The sequence below is a fragment of the Adiantum capillus-veneris genome, chromosome 1, assembly GCF_014529385.1.
Source record: "Adiantum capillus-veneris isolate H3 chromosome 1, ASM1452938v2, whole genome shotgun sequence".
NCBI lineage: Eukaryota > Viridiplantae > Streptophyta > Polypodiopsida > Polypodiales > Pteridaceae > Adiantum > Adiantum capillus-veneris.
In genome coordinates this window covers 49,967,380-49,990,497 of record NC_140931.1, presented here as the reverse complement: position 1 = coordinate 49,990,497, position 23,118 = coordinate 49,967,380, and the positions used below count along the sequence as shown (strand labels likewise).

The 23,118-nt window shown below is 45.4% G+C and overlaps 1 protein-coding gene across 2 annotated transcripts in view; it reads right to left on the bottom strand.

The window, feature by feature from the left end:
- Window positions 1-22,839, bottom strand: part of LOC147464703 (protein CHAPERONE-LIKE PROTEIN OF POR1, chloroplastic-like) — a 38,647-nt gene extending 15,808 nt beyond the window's left edge. The window contains exons 1-2 of one of the 2 annotated variants that reach the window (XM_086516234.1): window positions 22,687-22,839; window positions 22,445-22,554 (exon numbers count right to left, since the gene is read on the bottom strand). In XM_086516234.1, the coding sequence (XP_086372360.1) occupies window positions 22,445-22,554; window positions 22,687-22,769 (193 nt within the window). In that variant the 5' untranslated portion in view covers window positions 22,770-22,839. The remainder of the gene's footprint in view (window positions 1-22,444; window positions 22,555-22,686) is intronic. The other variant, XM_086516242.1, reaches the window with a different exon arrangement.
- Window positions 22,840-23,118: the final 279 nt, after the last annotated feature.

The following is a 23,118-nucleotide window of genomic DNA, read 5'->3' as shown; positions in this document are numbered from 1 at the left end:
ACCCTCGTGTATTTAATAACACCTCGTCGACTCATGTATTGCCTACGTGTGAACCCTGTCCCACCATGACACGTGGTAGCTTCGCACTCTTGCTGTCATTGCTTTGAGTCACTAACTTTCCAATGACAAAATGGTAGCTGCACATTTTGCCACTGTCTTATAGTACACGTTGGATCCCGTAACACTTTCAAGCATACCCAAACCGACAGTTTAAGAATGCAGTTACACATGTACTCTTTAATAGAAGCAATTACTGTATCCTTGACAAACTGACAAGAAATACTCACTTCTATAGCACTAACCAAACTTTTGGACATTCCATAAGAGCAATTGCCAAACTGACAATCTGTACAGCTCTAACATTCATGTAACAGGTATTTCATTTGAGCTCACTTTAAATACCATGTACATCATTTGTTTCGGAAGCCATTGTCACACTGACAATCCATGTAGCTCTGAAACTCATGGGGTCAAGGTAGGTTGCAAACCGAAGGCTTCAAGGTAAAGTGATAACACAGTTGGTGACTCTGCAAGTTCACCTTCTTCCATCCACTTAGCATCCATTGGTGGATAGTTTCTGAACTTTACCAAGTAACGCCTAGCAACCTTGCCTTTCACTTTCCTTTCTTTGTGTGCCAAAATCTGTTCAAGGACAAAGATCTCGTCAAGTTCCTCGACTTCCGGCTGATCTTCAGCTGGCATATCTTCTGGCACATCACCCACATAGGGTCTGAGAAGACTCACATGAAACGCATTGTGAATCTTCCAACTGTCAGGCAATTTCAGCCTATATGCAACATCACTGATTATGTCGCATACTTGAAAAGGCCCATAGTAACGCATGCTGAGCTTTGGAAACTATCTTTCCTTGCCCTTCATCTTCTTTAACCTTGCCTTTTCAAAGCGTAAAAGCACCCAATCACCAAGTGAATATACCACTTCACGACGGTGACGATCAGCTGCTTTCTTTTGCTTTGCCTGAGTCTTTTCTAAGGCCACTTTGACCTTCTTGTACATTTCATCCATGTCCTGAACATACTTATCTGCTTCAAATATCTTGTCTTTTGTATGCAGTATGGGAGGAACTTTCTTGCCACCTTCAACAATCTCAAAAGGTGCCTTGCCAGTTGATGAATGCATTGTATTATTGTATGCATACTCCACCAATGGCAAATACTGCTCCCACTTTCCTTTATGCTCTAACACATAGCACTTCAGCAAATCTAGGACAGTAGAATTTGCCTCTTCCGACTGCCCATCTGTTTGAGGATGAAATGACGAAGAGAATTTGAGCGTGGTGCCCATATTCTCAAATAAGCCTCTCCAGAACAAACTTGTCATGCGTGGATCACGGTCGCTAACAATCGACTGTGGCATGCCATGATACTTGAAAATATTGCTCATAAACAAGCGTGCCATCTGATCTGGCTTTATCTTCTTCCTGACAGGAATAAAATGAGCTTGTTTGCTGAATCTGCAAATAATGGTCCAAATACCATCGTTTCCTGTCTGCGTTCTCGGAAGATCAAAGATAAAATCCATAGCAATACTTTCCCATGGTTTATCTGGAATAGGTAGTGGTTGCAATAACCCTGGTGCCTTTTGCCTGTCAAACTTGACCTTTTGGCATATTAGGCATTCTCGCACAAAGGCATCCACATCCCTTCTCAATGTAGGCCAATAGAAGAATGTCTCAACCGCTTTAACTGTAGCATCGATACCACGATGCCCTGCATACGGTGGGACATGACTCTCTTCCATCACTTTGCGTCGCAATGGCTTTGTGACACACAATCTGCCATGCATCATCATGAACCCATCTTTGAGAAGATAGTGTTCATGACGTTGTCCATCCATTAGCTGCTCAAAGACCCTTGCAAAATCTTCATCATTTGCATACTGTTCTCTCATATCATCAAGTTCATGATGATAAGGAATTGACACAGCTGAAATTTGTGGCTTCCTTGACAAGGCATCAGCCACAACGTTCTTCTTGCCTTCCACATGCACAATCTGAAAATGGAACATTGACAAGATATTTGCCCATCGCATATGCTTCTCAGATAACTTTGTCTGTGTCAAGAAGTACCGCAAGGTCTGATGGTCCGTTTGGACAACGAAATCTGCACCTAGCACGTAGTGTTTCCAACTTAAGAGCGCATGAATCACAGCCAGTAACTCTTTCTCATAGACCTGCATGGTCATCTCTGGCCCTTGCAAAATTCTGCTCTCATAAGCTACTACCCTGCCATCTTGCATTAGCACAGCACCAATGCTACTACCACAGGCGTCGCACTGGACCACAAATGACTTCCTAAGATCTGGCAACACAATGACTGGATCTGAAGTCATCTTTTCCTTTAAGAGATTAAAAGCTGAAATCTCTTTTTGTGTCCATCTAAAGGTGACAACCTTCTTTTGAAGAGCATGTAAAGGTGAAGCAATCTCAGCGAAATTTCAGATAAACCTTCTGTAATAGGAGTATAGTCCCAAGAAGCTTCGGACATCGTGCACCGTCTTCAAATTTGGCCATGACTTGATCGCTTCAACTTTTGCAGGATCCATTCTGACACCATCCTTTGAGACAATGTGTCCCAGAAAGCGAATCTCTTCCAGAAAAAATTCACTTTTCTTTGCATTGATGAGCAACCTATGACTGCGTAGCTCTTTGAACACAATGGCCAAGTGATGCCTATGCTCCTCTTCATTCTTTGAGTAGACTATCATGTCATCAAAGAATGTACCAACAAACTGCTGGTGTGGACGGGAAATTCTATCCATCATCCTATTGAACGTAGCAGGAGCATTTGTGAGACCAAAGGGCATCACTAAAAATTCGTAAAGGCCAAACGTCGTTCTAAAAGCAGTCTTGTGCACATCCTCTGATCTAATGCGGATCTGATGGTACCCACTCTTTAGATCTATCCTGCTAAACATAGCTGCTCCTTCTAATTTGTCCATAATATCATCAATTCTAGGTATAGGGAACCTATTCTTGATAGTATTCTTGTTCAGTGCACGGTAGTCGATGCACATACGCCATGAGCCATCCTTTTTCTGCACCAACAACACTGGAGAACAGAATGGAGATGAATTGGGCTGAATCAGACCCTTTTCTAACAACTCTTGTACTTGGCCCATTATCTCTTTCTGTTGAGCCGCACTAACCCTGTACGGAGGCTTATTTGGTGGGCTACTACCTGGCACCAAATCGATCGCATGGTCCTCGGGTCTCTCTGGCGGTAATTGGAACGGTAATGAATAAGAAAATGAATAAGAAAAACAGTCACTATACTGTTGTAAAAACATTGACCTTTCTTTATCTAGCACAGATAAATTTGATTCATCACAATCTGACACTTCACGTGCAAAAACCAAGTACGCAGAAAGATGCTTTTTCATTACAGAAGTAATAGCACAAGCTGATACAGTGGGAATAGACTCCCCTTTAAGCTTTACATCCAGAATGTGAGTCTTTCCCCTGCTCTGTACAGTGATCTTTTTGTTGTAGGCATCCATGATTCCCTGTACACGAAACAACCAAGGAATACCTAGCAACACATCACATCCGTCCAGTGGCATGATGTAAAATTCTTCAGCATCTACATAGGACTGGATATGTAGGCGCACCTTTCCGATGATGGGTGTCACAGCCTCTGTATGGCCAGGACATGCCAAACCTGCCTCTGTTGTATACCCCATCTCTTCAGGTCTGATTCCCAACGTTGAAGCCAATTCTGGGGAAATGAAGTTGGCTTTGGCACCTGGATCAAAGAAGATAAGCACTGTTTGATCCCTGACCTTTCCCCATGCTCTGCAAACCTCACTTGCATCTGAATTTGGCTTGTCGCCCACCATATATGGCACTAGACCAGCCATGGGCTTCTTTCCTTTCTTGTCTTCCTTGTCATCAGAATCAGCTGGCCTTTTCTTTGTAGGACAATTGTAAGCAATGTGGCCGGGCTGCTCACATATAAAGCATGTGTGTTCTCTGTCCTCAGGACCTTCTTTTGCTCTTCTGACTTGCGAGGAAAACGTCTTTTCCATTTCTTTGCTGGTCCTTTTTCTGATTCAGTCGTAGCTTTATCTTTCCCTGCGTTGGCTGACTCCTGAGTCCCTTTAGGAGCCTCATTGGGAACGTGCTTCTTGGCTGAATTTTTCTTGCCTTGACGCCAGTGTTAAATTCACAATCTTCTCCCTTGAGCAAACCATTGCCAGTGTTTGCTACCTCGATGAGCTGCGTCAAAGTAGTGACTTTTGTCTTCGTACAGTACTTTCTCAATCCTTTAGGTAGGCCACAACAGTATTTTTCAATCTGTTCTGTCAATGGCACAAACCTATAGGAAGTTACTGGAAGTAGAGCTTTCCAAAACCTCCGATTGTAATCATCCAGATTTCTACAAGTGGCAGCATTAAGCTGGTGCCATTCTGTCATGACATCTACTTCAAAGTCATCAGATAACCATGCTGCTGCAAAAATCTGCTTGAAATAAATCCATGTGGACGGAGCTTGCCCTTGAAGCAATAAAGTTGTCCACCATTGTCCTGCATTCCCTGTCAAGAAAGTGGCTGCCTTGCGGACCTTTGAAGCCTCTATAAAGTTTCCCCCTGCATAGGCCTTGTCAAACTGCTGGAGAATGAGAGAGCCTTCTTCCTGTCATCAAACCCTGTAAAGGTCGTGAAAGACACCTTTGCCACCTTCTTTGTACGGAGTTTGCCTCTCCAGCGGCGTCAAATTGTCATATGGAAGTGACTGAAACATGGGAACACTGTTAGGGTTCATTTGTGTTCCCTGGCCGCAATTAAGTTGACCTGGAAATGCCATATTTGGCTGCTGATTTGTAATTCCAGCCATACCAAAATTTGCCTGTGGCATCCCAAATTGGCCCTGAGTGCTCTGAAACCCTGGTAGCATGCCCGTGACACCGTACATGGGGTTAGGCATCATCGTTTGAGCACCCCCGAACACTGTTCCTGGCGTGTAAAACTGATTTCCAGGCGCATGACCAGCCATGCTCTGGAATACCGATCCACCTCCAAAATAGCCAGGGTGTACTGAAGGTGGTGGAAAGACCTGTTGCATAGCCTGTAGGTTGCTTCCCTGCCCATTAGAACCAGCTATAGGTTGCTGAAAGGTGGCGGGCTGAACTGGTACAGCTTGAAAGACTGGCATCTCAGCCACCTGTTCTTGCACCTTAGGCACAAGTTGTGGAGACTGCATGTTCTCCGTCAAGTGTACAGGTGTTTCCATTGACTGTGCGGTATGAATCACCTGTGCTCGAGCCTTAACAAGCTTTTGAATATGATCCAGTGACCCAACTTGCTGAGACGAGAAGAGAAAAGGCTAAAAACCTCGGGTTCTGCATTACTTGTGTGAACATAGCCACAGCAGTAGCCAACTGGGTCCTGAATATATCGTCATCTGTCTGTGGTGGTCTTGAGGACTCACCCACTTCATGTGTCTGTTGACCCTGTGAAGAGGAAACCTCTTCAGTCACATCATCTGGTCTGTCAGCCATAATTGCAATTTCCTGTGTCTGGTCTATGATCCCCTGTGTCTTCAAGCCCAAAACTGACCAAGGCTCGCTTCTATGGGAAAAAGTGATTTAATCCCGTCGATGGAACCATGTAACCGGCCTGTTCAATCCAAAAAGGGCGGTAGACTTTACTTCAAACCTTGATTTAGCTTTCACCCATTATTAGTCGTCTATTTTACCTGTACTTTCAAGACACAACACGGGGGAAAGGGATACAGGCTACTAGATTGCACCTATATGAGTAGACCGACACCAGATTGGCCCCTAACTTAGGCGCCCCTTTCGGTATTTCTTTATTCTTCAAAAGAGGGAATAAACGTTGTGAATTCCTACAAGCTGCCCCGCACAAACTCGGCTGAATTTCCACTGTTCCAGCCCGATTTCGGCAACATAACTGTACTAGGACACTTCACAGTCAGTATTCCCACGCATTGACTGACTTTCCCGACGCATACGGGCACTTTGCAAAACCTGGCGAGAATCTGCAGCACGCTGAATTCTCTGTTTTCAGCCCTGAAAATGCGCCAGATCACCTGTACAGCGGTCCCCTTGCGTCCCGAACCTCCTGGGGGTATTAGGGTCCGTTTAGGGCCAAAACCCTAAACCTGCAAAAATACACAGCAGGCTGTAATTTACTGTTTCGGGCTCCGTTTCGCGTGTCGGTCGCATCCGTAGCAAGTCCTCGAGCTCCCGCACCTGTAGGGCTACTTGCCCTTTGAATCGGACGAGATTTCTGGCGTGAAACCTCTCCGAATTCACCTGTACCTGCGGGGGGATTAGCCGCTAGCTAATCCAGTACCTGTGCAAGAGGCTCTTGCCTCGGCAATCGCGCATGAACCCACACAACTGTACATTGGTCAAATGAAGAGCCCACTAGTGGGGCATAACATACTGCCAAAGGGGAGAGAGAGGGCAGTGCGTAGCGTGCGAGGCATCACTCCTAGCACCGCACTGTACATAGGAGGGAAAGCAAGCACTCCATAGCTCTTAACCTGTGACAAAAACTGAAAATGAGCCTCTCCCAGCTTAAAAATCAGCGCCCAATTTTTTGCATGAGGAAAGTGCACAGAATTGTGCCACTTGGCACATTTATAAGCATTTTCCCGTTTCGGGTTTGCCGCCTAAAAATCTCCCAGCCGGCTGCCCAGTTGACTTCACGGCAGAGTGAGAAAATGTTCCCTTTGTCATTCCGGAGGTAATGACGTCAACACATTTTCAGGTCCCAAAATAGCAGTTCCCTAAATTTTAGGAGATGCTGCCATTGTATCTTTCTAGGTCATCCGACCCTCTTTGTACACTGCGGCCACATCCAGAACTAAAATGTAGCCTCTGTAGCAAAGGATTCCACTTTGGCTAGTCAATGACCCCACTTTGCTAACCATAGTCCTTGTCCAACCTTAGTGCTCTCTTGCCATCAGGCCTGGACTCCCTCTGGACAGTTCCACACTAGCTATGCAATGCAGAGCAGTTAGATTTCTCGAGGGGTGTTTCCAAAAAGTGAAAGTAAATAGATAATAAGAAAGAAATCAACAAAAAGAATAGATAGTAGTCACACGCTGGTGACATCACATCTTGAGAGAGGAGAGACTACAAATTTTCTGCGGAAGGACGCTTGTTGAACACTGAACAAAACATCAAAGCACTCTTGCATGATGAGAGAGTTCATACCGGGAGCGAAGCCCGACACCTCGAAAGGAGATGTCGTGCTAACCTCCAAGCGGGCTCTTTCGACAAGAGAGTCACTAATCACATCATGCATACTACCTGGGTCAAACAATAAGACAAAACCACTGACCCTACACATGACCATAACACTTATTGAGAGACTCATCAATGGGAGGATCATGAGAAACTGGGTCACACTCGTGTTCTCATTTATTGCATTGATAGAGGAAGTGGGTTCTGTGGGTTCTTTAGATTCATTAGAGTCAAGCTTAGGACATGTTCTTTTTATGTGACCCTTGATGTGACAATGATAACAACGACCTTCCTTAGAATAAATGCTTTGCTCTTCTGACGTGATGTATCCTCCTTTAATTCCTTCTTCTGCCTTTTTATATGGAGTAAGCTTAGGTTAAGCAATTGTGGTTGCTTTACCCTTAGGTTCATTTCGAGTGTGCTTTTCTGAGAGACTAGAGGAAGATTGGGTAGAAGAGATACCGTTCTGAGGGTTCTAAGAAGTCTGAGTGGTACTTGGAGAAATCTTGTTTTCGTTTAGGCTTTCCCTTGTTGTGCTTCATCTCTTGTGCAAGAGCAATCGCTACCGCCTTTTTGAGATCGATTGGATCGAGTACTTTGACATCATACTTGATATACTCGTCCAATCCATAAAGGAATGCCTCCTTGCGCTCATAATCCGATTTGCGTAATTGGGTACCGAGCTGCAAAACACGATTAGAGAAAGACATAACGGACATACCATTTTGCTTGAGACCGCGCCAATCATCTTTCAAGCGTGCTAGGTACTATGATAGCATAAACCACGCCTTGAGCTTGTCTTGGAAGTCGGCCCAATTGAAGGAAAGAGGCGTGCCTTCCTCGGCTTCCTCTAGGTGCGCGGTCAACTGTGCCTCTTGACATGCGTGGTACCAATTAATGGCATCACCGGCAAGGTACATAGCTGCCGTCAAAACCTTGCTATTTCTTGTCTTCTTAGTTGTCGCAAAATAAGCATTAAATTGATGCAAGTAAGAATGAATAATTCCATCTTACCATCATACTTACTGAACGTGATCTTCTCTGTGACGAGGTTGTTGGAGTCCGAATCTCGGCTTGCGCCACTTGATGAACTACCAACATCTTTGGCCGGCTCGGATTTCGAGGTGAGAACCTGTCGGACCAACTCTTGCATTCGTAGGTCTCTCTACACCTCACGCTCTGCCTCCAAGGCCGATCGTCTGTCTTCGGCCGCCAAGCACACTTGCTCACGCTCACGCTCAATAGCTGCCTTTCTTGCTGCTTTTCTTTCTTTCCGTTCCTCGGCCTCCAAACGCGCTTCGCGTTCCAAGGCAACGCGATTCGCTTCTTGTTGTGACATCATATCCATCATCGTCTTGAGGAGAGCCTCCATAGAATTTGGTGCAATCCTTGGCGTAGATGGGGAAGGGGGAGGGTCAGAAAAACCTCCTAATGGGGAAAATTCTTCTTCGCCACTTTCATGCTCATCACCTTCATGCAAAGTATCCATTTCACTTCGGGTGATGACCATACACTGAAGTCTTGGGTTCTTAAGTTCACGAGGAACTTGGGTTCTTGTGGGTCTTGGGTTCTTGGGTTCTTGAGTCTTGAGGTTCTGGAGTCTTGAGGTTTTTGAGGTTCTTGTGGTTCTTCTTTAGCTTGCAATCTGTGTTAAGAGAAGGATCTTCTCTTACCCGAGCTCTTCTCTTTCTCGCGGGCGCACCCCTTGGCGGCCTTGCACTCACACCAAGGTTGCTTTTTCCCACCTCACGTCGATTGGCCAGCCGCTAAGTGCACAGTCCGCTCTCAATGAGTGAAAAGAGAAACAAGGGGAGGCTAGACAAGCCCTTCTTTCTTGGGTTTCTTGTCACTTTTCAAAAACACGATTAGGAATCGACACGCCCAAGAGGACTTGGGTTACGTGCGACCACAACAAGCAAAAAGAAAATTCTTGTGGTTCTTTCCTTGAGTGATACAGAACGTTGCCAAAGCTCGGATACCAATGTAAGTTGCAGCGGAAGTGAACGTTGAACTTTGTTCAAGATGAGTGCTTCGAACTGTGCTCAGGGATTCCTTTTACTTACGGAAGGGAGAGCCTTCCGTTCCTTTAGTGAGAGAGTGCAATGGACACAAACAAAGTGGTGAACACTGTGAATGAAGGTGCTGAGACTGAGAGATAGAGAGAGAAGAGAATACGACACCAGAATGTTGTCAAACCCTCCTCCGAAGGCCCCACTCTCTATGGCGAGAGAGGTCTACTATTGATTGCACAAATCTCTACAATGCTTTGGACTTGCCGACGATGTCGACGACGATGGGGACGACGACAAGACAGGCTGAAATCTGAAAACGCTAAGGGCTGAAATCTGCAAATCTTTATCTGCTGAATTCTGACTCTATGTCGGTGACGACGGCAATGACGATGATGCGACGACGACGAGCTGAAAACCAAGGTGGAATCCGTACGTACGTACGGTGCCATTCCGTACAGTACAGCCGTACGGTACGATACGTACGGTACAATGCAACATTTAAAAAAAAAAAGGGCGTTTTCTCCTCGGACGAGTTGCGCTAGGGGGCGCTTTCAGATGGGCTTAATAGTGTGAAGGGGAGAAAGCCTCAGGCTTTTTTAATCGACCACGAAACCAAAAGAGTCTCTGTTCTGTTACAGAGAAGTCTGTAGAGCAGTGCATAGAGACCTGCAGAGCCGAGCTACGCGCGTGAAAAGGTACTGCTTCTGCCACCATGCACTCCGTACTCTTCTCGCACTCCGTACTCCTCATGTGTGCACTCTTTTGCATTTGCAATGTGCAGGATTCATTATGCCCCGTAAAACCAACCCCAACTGATCGCTCCACACCAATGTGTTGAGCATCATCACGACCACTTCTCAGCAAGGTTCCGGCACACGCTTATGGCAATGCAAGTATTGTGCGGACCAGTACACCATACGCCAGTCAAAAAGCACTTGACAAGCATCGTGTGCACTGATCAAATTGGTGCATGTGAGAAAATACCACCACCTTTGAGGGAGCAGCTTATTGAAGAGTATTTTCCTGTTGGTGCTCCTGATTTGAGAGGTGCTCCCAGCACACAGGATGCTTTACATGATGCTTTTGTTGGAGAGCTGGAGTCTTTAGGTGCGGAGACAGAGGTTGGAGGAGGTTCGGCCTCCATGCAACCCCCTACTTCCAGGAAGAGAGCACGTGTTGGCGGTGAAGATGAGGATTCCTTGCCACGTGAAAAAGGTACATCTGAAACACCAACGCAGACCACTTTGCCTAGTCGCATCTCTTCTCAAGCTTGGGTCAAAGAGCGTCAGAGGGTGGTAGAGATGGAGATATGTCGCACTCTTATTGAGTGCAATATATCTTTGAATGTTTTGCGCACATATCAGTGGAAAAGAATGGTAAAAATCCATTGCACAGGTGGGGCCTACTGAGACATGGACACGTCTTGATTACACCAAGATGCACACCACTATGTTAGATGAACAGAAGGCCTTAATTGACAAGGCACTTACGCCTGTGAAAGCTGAATGGAAGGAGTTAGGATGCACCATTATCTCAGATGGTTGGGCAGACATTAGCAGACGACACATAATCAATCCTTGTGTCTTCTGCTTTGGGCACCTATTTCTTGCGTGCTGTGGATGCTTGAAAAGCAGGGGAAAAGATCACGGCTGAGTTTATATTTAGTCACATCAAAACAGCCATAGAGGAGGTTGGCAAGGAGAATGTTATGCAGGTGGTGACAGATAATGCAGCTAATTGCAAGGCAATGGGATTTATGGTCGAGCAACAGTTTCCTGGCATAGTGTGGACTCCATCTGCTGCACATTGTTTGGATTTGCTCATGGAGGATATTGGCAAACTTTCATGGGTGCAGCCCATAGTTGCAGATGTAGTCAAGGTCACCACATTCTTTCGCAAGAAACATCAGGCTCTTGCTATCTTCCGCAGCCATAGCACTTTGGATATGGTTCGGCCTTCAAAAACCAGGTTTGCCTACATTTACTTGGTTTTACAGAGGCTCTACAAACTTAGAGATCCGCTACACCAGACAGTGGTGGATCCAAAATGGCGAGGCATGTCAAGATCGCAAGATGAATCTACAAAATACTTGCAAAGACGGATCCTTGATGAGAGATTTTGGCAGGAAGTGCACGCTCTTTTAGTGGCACTCAAGCCAGTCTACGTCCTCCTTCGATTGACGGATATGGAGGGATCGACCTTGGGACTAGTCTATCATCTGTTTATGCAGATGAAAGACCACGTTTCCAAATGCTCTCTGTTGACTATTGATCGGTAAGGGGTTCCTCATGTTCTAATGGTTGTCTGTTTTAACCATCAAGTCTAAGTTCTAACTTGTATTGACAAGTTGTTTTGATATTTCAGCCGATCAGATTTATTGGGATGTGTTGAGAGCCGCTGGACTTTCATGAGCCGTCCCATGCATGCGGTGGCTGCCATGCTTCATCCTCTCTACAGATCGCCAGAGCTAAACAATCAGAGTATGTTGGGCTCATGTTTTCAGAGGATGATCAGCTTGGGATAGACAAGGAATTCACCAACTACATGAATGGCATTGGCGCTTCTTTCACAAGAGCAGTTTCTTTGAGGAAGGAAGCCACAAAGTATCCTTTGACGTGGTGGCACTTCGTATGGGAGAGTTGGTCTTCCCAACCTCTCACGCGTTGCTCTTCGTATCCTTTCTCAGGTTAGGAAACTACCATCAATGATTCCATTGTATATACTACTTCTAACTTCATCTTTATATTCCTTGACACTTGTCACTCTCCTAATTTTGTGTGCATTGATGATTGTGCTCTTGCTTGAGCACTGAGCAGGATTGCTCGACTGGAGCATGTGAGCGCAATTGGAGTGCTTACTCTCTCATACACACGAAGATTCGAAATCGCCTTAGCACTTCTTAGTTGGAAAAGTTGGTGTATTGCAGAGCCAACATGAGGCTCGTGCGGAGTTACCATTCTTTGGGGCAACCCAAACAGGTAAATTATCTCGATGTTGGCCACTTTAAACTCAACCTGCAAGCATATGCCATAAATAAGTCATTTTAACTTTATTTTACTCTTCAACAGGTTGATGCGACAGAGCTGAAAATGGTAGATGATCCTAGACCAGAGGAGGTGGACCGACAGATCAGAGACAAGCAAGAGCAGATTCTCAAAGAACTGCATAGAGAGCTCGAGAGCGTGGATCGTCGTGTGACTAGATCACATGCACGAGCTCTTAGCCTTCCTCTATGCACGGTGGGAGGAGATCCAGACACTGTGAGACGAGAAAGTATTCGCGGGGGGAAGCTTCCTATTCGCTCCAATCGCAGGCGAGGAAATGAAGCTGTCCGGCTCATCCATGGAGAGATTGTTGATATGCCTGAGGAGGCTTGTGGTGCAAAGGTGCTTGTACCAGAGTTGACATATGCTAAGCCTGACCCTGAGTTTGATGAGGAGGGCAATGTCCTTGATGATGGGGGCTTGCTCACTATACCGACGATTCATCTTCCGCATCTGACACAGACTTTTGAGGCTGCACGTCTTAGTGCACACTGGTGACTGCATGCTTTGGAGGACAGGCTGCAACAGACTTTCATTGTTATCATGGCATTGTAGTATTTCACAATACTTTGTTTTGGATCTTGATTCAGTTTGTATGGTATATGCCGACTTCTGGCTGATGACATGGACATGATGTTTGTAGTTGTTATTTGGTTTTATGATTTATGGTCATTGGTTTTCTCATTGAGTATTGAGTCTTGAGTCATTAAGTTTTATGTTCAATATGTTTATTTTCAGCATTGCATTGTTAATGAGGCTGAATTTTGAAAGGTTTGTGAACTTAAATTTAGTGTAATTATCTTTTTTTACAAATGGTACGTACCTATCACGTACCTAAAGGTTGGTTCAGTACGGAAGTGCGTTCCGTACGTACCTAAACCGTACCGTACACTACGTACCTTTCCACCCTGCAGCACGACCCAAGCTTACTCCTCAGGAGCGGGCTCGCTTCATTAGGGAAGGGAAGTGCTTTGGATGCGGGGAAACTGGACATATCTCCGCAAAGTGCCCTAAAAAGGCATAGAAAGAACAGAACGACAAGGATGACGAAAGGCCTGAGAGTTCGAGAGCAGCTGAGGAACGTGGAAGAAAGGCAAGATGAAAACAGGACTGGTTCCAGATTGCGTGGGTACCGATCCCATCACGTTGGACGAGAGTACAGAACTTATGCCGAGCTTTGGGCAAAGAGAAAAGACCAAGAAGCCCTGATCTTCTTTGATGGAGGAGCCAAGGCCAACTTTATTTCACCGGAAATTGGCGCCACGGCTCGAGATCACTTCCAATCGGATGGGAGTCACGTGACACATCCAGCCTATGTGTCCGTGGACAAGCTACAACATGATCAGGTTTCAGTCAGTCCAGTCAGTCTAGATTAGAAGTGATCTGGCACTTTTCTGAGCCTATTCATAGACCGTGCATGCCCAGTCACTTAGTGTAGATGCATATCCCCTCGTTGCACACAGCATGATCATCAGTATTTCCATCAGAATCCACTAGAATCAGTTAGGGGAATTTTCCAGTGATTTTAGGCTATTTTCCCTATTTTTGACATTTTTCGCTTATTAATTTAAGTGACTTTCCAACAAAAGTAGGTAGGGCAATTTTGCTAATTTGTATATAAGCAAACCCAAGTTAGCACTCAATGGTAGAAGAGGCAGCAGGAGCTCCACGCTGAACAGGCAACTTCTCAACAGAACCCCCCAGGAGACCTAGTGTTTTTGGAGCAGAAGCCTAAAGCTAGCGTTTTGGGATCAGATCAACCCTGCTATCACCAGCGTGTGACTACTATTTATCCTTTTTGTTGATTTCTTTCTTATTATCTATTTACTTTCACTTTTTGGAAACACCCCTCGGGAAATCTAACTGCTCTGCATTGCATAGCTAGTGTGGAACTGTCCAGAGGGAGTCCAGGCCTGAGGGCAAGAGAGCACTAAAGTTGGACAAGGACTATGGTTAGCCAAGTGGGGTCACTGACTAGCCAAAGTGGAATCCTTTGCTACAGAGGCTACATTTCAGTTCTAGATGTGGCCACAGTGTACAAAGAGGGTCGGATGACCTAGAAAGATACAATGGCAGCATCTCCTAAAATTTAGGGAACTGCTATTTTGGGACCTGAAAATGTGTTGGCGTCATTACCTCCGGAATGACAAAGGGAACATTTTCTTACTCTACCGTGAAGTCCACTGGGCAACCGGTTGGGAGATTTTTAGGCGGCAACCCCGAAACGGGAAAATGCTTGTAAATGTGCCAAGTGGGACAATTCTGTGCACTTTCCTCATGCAAAAAATTGGGCGCTGATTTTTAAGCTAGGAGAGGCTGATTTTCAGAATTTGTCACAGGTTAAGAGCTATGGAGTGCTGGCTTTCCCTCTTATGCACAGTGTGGTGCCAGGAGTGATGCCCTGCACGCTACGCACTGCCCTCTCTCTCCCCTTTGGCAGTATGTTATGCCCCACTAGTGGGCTCTTCATTTGACCAATGTACAGTTGTGTGGGTTCATGCGCGATTGCCGAGGCCAAGAGCCTCTTGCACAGGTACTGGATTAGCTAGCGGCTAATCCCCCCGCAGGTACAGGTGAATTCCGAGAGGTTTCACGCCAGAAATCTCGTCTGATTCAAAGGGCAAGTAGCCCTACAGGTGCGGGAGCTCGAGGACTTGCTACGGATGCGACCGGCACGCGAAACGGAGCCCGAAACAGTGAATTACAGCCTGCTGTGTATTTTTGCAGGTTTAGGGTTTTGGCCCTAAACGGACCCTAATACCCCCAGGAGGTTCGCGGACGCAAGGGGACCGCTGTACAGACGATCTGGCGCATTTTCAGGGCTGAAAACAGAGAATTCAGCGTGCTGCAGATTCTCGCCAGGTTTTGCAAAGTGCCCGTATGCGTCGGGAAAGTCATTTAATGCGTGGGAATACTGACTGTGAAGGGTTCTAGTACAGTTATGCTGCCGAAATCAGACCAGAACAGTCAAAATTCAGCCAAGGTTGTGCGGGGCAGCTTGGAAAGAACCACAGCGTTTATTCCCTCTTTTAAACAATAAAGAAATACCGAAAGGGGCGCCTAAGTTAGGGGCCAATCTGGTGTCGGTCTTCTCATACACGTGCATTCTAGCATCTGTATCCCATTCCCCTCTCTTGTGTCACTATAGCGCAGGTATAATAGACGACTGATAATGGGTGAAAACTAAATCAAGGTTTGAAGTAAAGTCTACCGCCCTTTTTGGATTGAACAGGCCGGTTACATGGTTCCATCGACGGGATTAAATCACTTTTTCCCATAGAAGTGAGCCTTGGTCAGGTTGGGCTTGAAGACGCAGGGGATCATAGACCAGACACAGGGAATTGTAATTATGGTTGACAGACCATATGATGTGACTGAAGAGGTTTCCTCTTCACAGGGTCAACAGACACATGAAGTGGGTGAGTCCTCAAGACCACCACAGACAGATGATGATATATTCACGACCCAGTAGGCTACTGCTGTGGCTATGTTCACACAAGTAATGCAGAATCCGAGGTTTTTAGCCTTTCTGCAACCTCCTGTTCCGTCTCAGCAAGTTGGGTCACTGGATCATATTCAAAAGCCTGTTAAGGCTCGAGCACAGGTGATTCATACTGCACAGTCAATGGAAACACCTGTACACTTGACGGAGAACATGCAGTCTCCACAACCTGTGCCTAAGGTGCAAGAACAGGTGGCTGAGATGCCAGTCTTTCAAGCTGTACCAGTTGAGTCCGCCACCTTTCAGCAGCCTATAGTTGGTTCTAATGGGCACGAAAGCAACCTACAGGCTATGCAACAGGTCTTCCCACCACCTTCAGTACGCCCTGGCTATTTTGGAGGTGGATCGGTATTCCAGAGCATGGCTGGTCATGCACCTGGAAATCAGTTTTACACGCCAGGAACAATGTTCGGGAGTGCTCAAACGATGATACCCAACCCCATGTATGGTGTCACGGGCATGCTACCAGGGTTTCAGAGCACTCAGGGCCAATTTGGGATGCCACAAGCAAATTTTGGTATGGCTGGAATTACAAATCAGCAGCCAAATATGGCGTTTCCAGGTCAACTTAATTGCGGTCAGGGAACACCAATGAACCCTAATAATGTTCCCATGTTTCAGTCACTTCCATATGACAATTTAACGCCGCTGGAGAGGCCAACTCCGTACAAAGAAGGTGGCAAAGGTGTGTCATTCACGACCTTTACAGGGTTTGATGACAGGAAGAAGGCTCTCTCATTCCTCCAGCAGTTTGACAAGGCCTATGCAGGGGGAAACTTTACAGAGGCTTCAAAGGTCCGCAAGGCAGCCACTTTCTTGACAGGGAATGCAGGACAATGGTGGACAACTTTATTGCTTCAAGGGCACGCTCCGTCCACATGGATTTACTTCAAGCAGATTTTTGCAGCAGCATGGTTATTTGATGACTTTGAAGCAGATGTCATGACAGAATGGCACAAGCTTAATGCTGCCACTTGCAGAAATCTGGATGATTACAATCGAAAGTTTTGAAAAGCTCTACTTCCAGTAACTTCCTATAGGTTTGTGCCATTGACAGAACAGATTGAAAAATATTGTTGTGGCCTATCCAAAGGATTGAGAAAATACTGCACGAAGACCAAAGTCACTACTTTGACGAAGCTCATCGAGGTAGCAAACACTGGCAATGGTTTGCTCAAGGGAGAAGATTGTGAATTTAACACTGGCGTCAAGGCAGGATCAGGCAAGAAAAATTCAGCCAAGAAGCACGTTCCCAATGAGGCTCCGAAAGGGACTCAGGAGTCAGCCAATGCAGGGAAAGATAAAGCTACGGCTGAATCAGAAAAGGGACCAGCAAAGAAATGGAAAAGACGTTTTCCTCGCAAGTCAGAAGAGCAAAAGAAGGTCCTGAGGACAGAGAACAAATGCTTTATATGTGAGCAGCCTGGCCACATTGCTTACAACTGTCCTACAAAGAAAAGGCCAGCTGATTCTGATGACAAGGAGGACAAGAAAGGAAAGAAGCCCATGGCTGGTCTAGTGCCAGATATGGTGGGCGACAAGCCAAATTCAGATGCAAGTGAGCTTTGCAGAGCATGGGGAAAGGTCAGGGATCAAACAGTGCTTATCTTCTTTGATCCAGGTGCCAAAGCCAACTTTATTTCCCCAGAATTGGCTTCAAAGTTGGGAATCAGACCTGAAGAGATGGGGTATACAGCAGAGGCAGGTTTGGCATGTCCTAGCCATACAGAGGCTGTGACACCCATCATTGGAAAGTTGCGTCTACATATCCAGTCCTATGTAGATGCTGAAGAATTTTACATCATGCCACTGGACGGATGTGATGTGTTGTTAGGTATTCCTTGGTTGTTTTCGTGTACAGGGAATCATGGATACCTACAACAAAAAGATCACTGTACAGAGCAGGGGAAAGACTCACATTCTGGATGTAAAGCTTAAAGGGGAGTCTATTCCTACTGTATCAGCTTCTGCTATTACTTCTGTAATGAAAAGGCATCTTTCTGCGTACTTGGTTTTTGCACGTGAAGTGTCAGATTGTGATGAATCAAATTTATCTGTGCTAGATAAAGAAAGGTCAATGTTTTTACAACAGTATAGTGACTGTTTCTCCGATTCATTACTGTCTCAATTACCGCCAGAGAGACCCGAGGACCATGCGATAGATTTGGTGCCAGACAGTAGCCCACCAAATAAGCCTCTGTACAGGGTTAGTGCGGCTCAGCAGAAAGAGATAATGGGCCAAGTACAGGAGCTGTTAGAAAAGGGGCTGATTCAGCCCAGTTCATCTCCATTCTGTTCTCCAGTGTTGTTGGTGCAGAAAAAGGATGACTCATGGCGTATGTGCATAGACTACCGTGCACTGAACAAGAATACCATCAAAAGAAGGTCCTGAGGACAAAGAACAAATGCTTTATTTGTGAGCAGCCTGGCCACATTGCTTACAATTGTCCTACAAAGAAAAGGCCAACTGATTCTGAAGACAAGGAGGACAGGAAAGGAAAGAAGCCCATGGCTGGTCTAGTGCCAGATATGGTGGGCGACAAGCCAAATTCAGATGCAAGTGAGGTTTGCAGAGCATGGGGAAAGGTCAGGGATCAAACAGTGCTTATCTTCTTTGATCCAAGGGCCAAAGCCAACTTTATTTCCCCAGAATTGGCTTCAAAGTTGGGAATCAGACCTGAAGAGATGGGGTATACAGCAGAGGCAGGTTTGGCATGTCCTGGCCATACAGAGGCTGTGACACCCATCATTGGAAAGCTGCCTCTACATATCCAGTCCTATGTAGATGCTGAAGAATTTTATATCATGCCACTGGACGGATGTGATGTGTTGTTAGGTATTCCTTGGTTGTTTCGTGTACAGGGAATCATGGATGCCTACAACAAAAAGATCACTGTACAGAGCAGGGGAAAGACTCACATTCCGGATGTAAAGCTTAAAGGGGAGTCTATTCCCACTGTATCAGCTTCTGCTATTACTTCTGTAATGAAAAAGCATCTTTCTGCGTACTTGGTTTTTGCACGTGAAGTGTCAGATTGTGATGAATCAAATTTATCTGTGCTAGATAAAGAAAGGTCAATGTTTTTACAACAGTATAGTGACTGCTTTTCCGATTCATTACCGTCTCAATTACCGCCAGAGAGACCCGGGACAATGCGATAGATTTGGTGCCAGGCAGTAGCCCACCAAATAAGCCTCCGTACAGGGTTAGTGCAGCTCAGCAGAAAGAGATAATGAGCCAAGTACAGGAGCTGTTAGAAAAGGGGCTGATTCAGCCCAGTTTATCTCCATTCTGTTCTCCAGTGTTGTTGGTGCAGAAAAAGGATGACTCATGGCGTATGTGCATAGACTACCGTGCACTGAACAAGAATACCATCAAGAATAGGTTTGGTACCCCTATTGGGTTTCAGGGATACTGTGAGTTGACACTATTCTGCTGTAATGACTTTAAAATTTGGAATTCCCGATAGTATGATACTAATTTGTACTTGACTTGTTTAAGTGCAGGAAGTGATAGACGAAATGACTGCAGCATTTTGGTGTGACAAATCTCTATAGACATGATTGCAATAAGGATTAGTTAATCGGGCATCTGTGAGGTCCCCATTGGATCTAGATGCGATTGCTAAATACGTTGCCGATTAATCATAGTCTGAGATTGGAATGACTGTTGAATGTGATTTGCCATGTGGTGTCCTGTGATGTCCAGTGATATCCTCTGATGACTGTCGATTGGTACATGTGCTAGATGTGTTGTTCCTAGAGCGTGGGTACTAACAATCAGTGTCTGCTAAAACAGCTTATGGCCTTTGTTTGTTTTGCAGGCGTAATCGAGGGCAATTACAATGCTTTCAAGAGGGGGGTATGTCACAAACTGGTGACGTATAATGGCCCTAGACACACTTATAAGTGGGGCAGCAGAGAACACACACACCTCGGCTGGCAACACCCGCGGAGACAGGGTGACCTGGCAGATTCCGAAAAATGCGGCGGAATTCACGCGAAGCTGCTGACGTGACAGTGCGTACGAAAAAAGCAGGCTGTATAGAATTCCAGCTTTTGCGCAAGCTGAATTTTATGCTGGCTGTTTTTGGGGAAGCTTTTGGACCAGTTGCTTTATTTAAGAGGCTTTTAAAAATTGACTGCTTTTCGGGCTTTGCTTATGGGCATCCCTTGTAACCTTTAAATATAAGCCCCTCAGAACTCAAAGCATCTGGACGTAGAGTCTGAGAGTGAGAACCCTCCCACTCTCTTGTACTTTGAACTTAGATTAATACAAAAAGAAATACCGAAAGGGGCGCCAGACTTTGGGGCCAATATCTCTAGGCACGGAACTCCATCGGGCCGTGTTGAATCAATTGTGAATTGTGAACTGTGTTGAAGTGAACCTCTGCTGTGTCGCGGTAGAATCTTGACTTAGAGTGTCCAAGTTTGTTACAATGAGAGCTGAAAAAACATGAATTCCCTCACCATCCACTTCCATGTTGCATCCAATAACCATACACATAACATACCAAAAGCTTTTTCCATTAGGGTGAGGTTTCTCCTCATCGGCAGGAGAGAGGATTCTCTCTCCCTACACTCTCATACAATAGAGAAAAAGCATAAGCTGTTTTTATTGCAAATCGCAAATTTGGAGAAGGGGGGAACCGGGGGGGGGGGGGGGGGGGGGGCTTTTTTTCTTGCAAACTATAATTATTGGGCTGCTTTTTGAGCGCCAGCCATTTTAAGAGCATATTGTGTGCACTGACACACTCAATGAATAGTTTAAGCACACACTTCGTACATACAGATTGCGACTTTGAAGAAGACTAATTGCAAATTCCCGCCGTCAATTGTACACGGTCAATCAATAGACAAATCCCCAACCGGGGGCGTCGATAGTGGCGATTCAAGGCGACCGATTCTCTTTCACAATCTTTGTCATCTCTCTCTTCAGTCTCTTGTTTTGTTCAATTATCAGATGCTTAGAAGAGTAAAAGTGTTTTAAGAGTTGCAAATTGTGGTAATTCACTATTTTTTGTCCGACCATTCGCCGAAAGTGGTTACATAAATCAACTGCTTCACCTCAAAAAGAGGGAGGGAGAGGGGCATGATGCAAGCGAGGGAATGCCATCTCACTCACTATCTTATTCATCCTCTCCACAAAGGATGTAGGTAAGAGAAGTTTGTTGTTGAACTGCTCTTAAGAGAGAGAAATGAATTAAATCAATACATACGCCTCCATTGTCCCTTCTCAAGATAGAGACTATAGAGTTATATTGGTCTTCAACTAGATTGATCCACTATTGAGAGAGAGAGAGAGAGAGAGAGAGAGAGAGAGAGCATTAGACTTGTTGGCAAGAAAAAATACATATAGCCCTCATGCTCAATATGGTATGCTATATGTATGTGTGGACCTTCACTATGGTTTTAAGACTTGAGGCCGTCTCCTAGATTTTAAAATTTCTTGGTTCTCATCTTATTTTGAGCAGAAGCTAAGGATCCACTCTTCATGTTGGTGCACTTAGGATATAGAAGCGACACTCTAGATATGCAATCGGCTACTATACATGCTTTGTGAAGGATTCTATCTTCTCTACTAATTGTTGAATGGCACTATGGGTGGGGCAAAACACTGATTGCTTGCATACCATGAGCCTTCAACAGCTAGTACGCTCATTGGCAGATCAATAGAGCTTCTCCACACCCTTCACAGTCAATGCGTTAAATTACCTGGCTATTCATTGAAGAGCGTCATATACTTGTTTCGAGGAATTGGCCTCGTACACGACTTTTCTTCCACCTCACATGGAGCAAGATTACTTCGGAAATATGGACCCACCAATGTGGTATATCCTAAATTCCTCTTATATACCACCTGTACCATTTGAATGGCTTTCCAGCTCCTCTACATCCGCGTAGTGATAGGCTCCTTCTAACACCCTAGGCACTCACCAGATACATCTCTGCTTCTACCAGGCCAAGATTTCCCTAGTTAGCTTTTGGCGATCAAACTGCTTGCCCCACAGCATAGAAGGCGGAATATGGAATAATAGCCACAATGACCCCAAAAAGAGGCGCCACATAATCACGCCATTAAGGGGAAAACAAAGTGGCACGGCCAGGCATATCCATACAGCATCAACACGCGATTTGGGCAAGACTGGCATGATATATGGCAATGTATGGACTAGAACTACCTCACAAACAGCAACGAACAACCACAAAACAACCCTCACCCCCTATCATCTGCCCCTGAAAGATGCCGGGGCTCGCACCTTGTACATACACGAGACGACTAACTTAAACACATGCAGGCATTAGCAAATAACACTAAGGCCTGAGCGAGCACTCCTATGATGGAACAATAGAGAGAGGGAGAGACCAAGGCAGTTTTGGCCATCACTATAAACATGATGCAGAAAAAATAACAAAATAAGCCAAACTAGAATGAGTGAAGGCTTCACTTTGTGAACACATATACATACACAGGTGCAGAGGAAATATGAATGGGATTAGCACAAGGCGCAAAACTCGTCTTACAACTTTTTTCCGTGACCGAGTAAGAGAAGAAACACAACTAAACTATTTCCTCTCAACAATTATTACAGGATTTTCACGGGATATTGTACAGGATTGAAAAACCTTGGCAGTAGAGAACAAGCTTACCTTCATCAGAAGAACCACCCAAAGCACATACTATTTTGTTGTGGTGATGGATGTGTCTGCTGCCTTTTTGGCCTGGCCAGAAAAAATGGAGCTCTCTGCAACCCAGAAACCTGGTTGTCCATTTCGAAAAAAATGCCTTTTAAAACCTAAACGTGTACTACATGCCCATAAATCTGCGTGAGAAAACCTGTTTGTGGTTGTACATTTCAAGTTAAAACCCTCTTGAGCAGCTGAAATTGTACCTTGCAGACTGGGCAGACTCATGACCGTCTGGGCGACCCACAAGCGGGGCTGCCGGAGAGAGGGAAATTCTTAGACCCGCCATCTTCCCCTCTTCACATCCAAAATTGTAAATGGAGAGAGAGAGAGAGAGAGAGAGAGAGGGAGATGATACGAGTGCCCTCTATGGTCAAAAAATCATGGGACCCGATGAAACATGTCACATGCGTGACATTGGAGATGAGGTTGGCAATTGAGAGCTCACAACATAAGGTTAGGAGAGAGAGAGAGAGAGAGAGAGAGAGGTATGAAGGGAGTGCTTCAAGCTACAAATTTGAGAAAAACAAGCTCAAATGTGAACAGAAGATGAGCACTCAAGTCAGGTATGATGTCAAAACTCTTGTGCTTGCGAGGGCATTGTGTGCATCAAGGAAGGGTCCCTAGTGCCTCAGTGC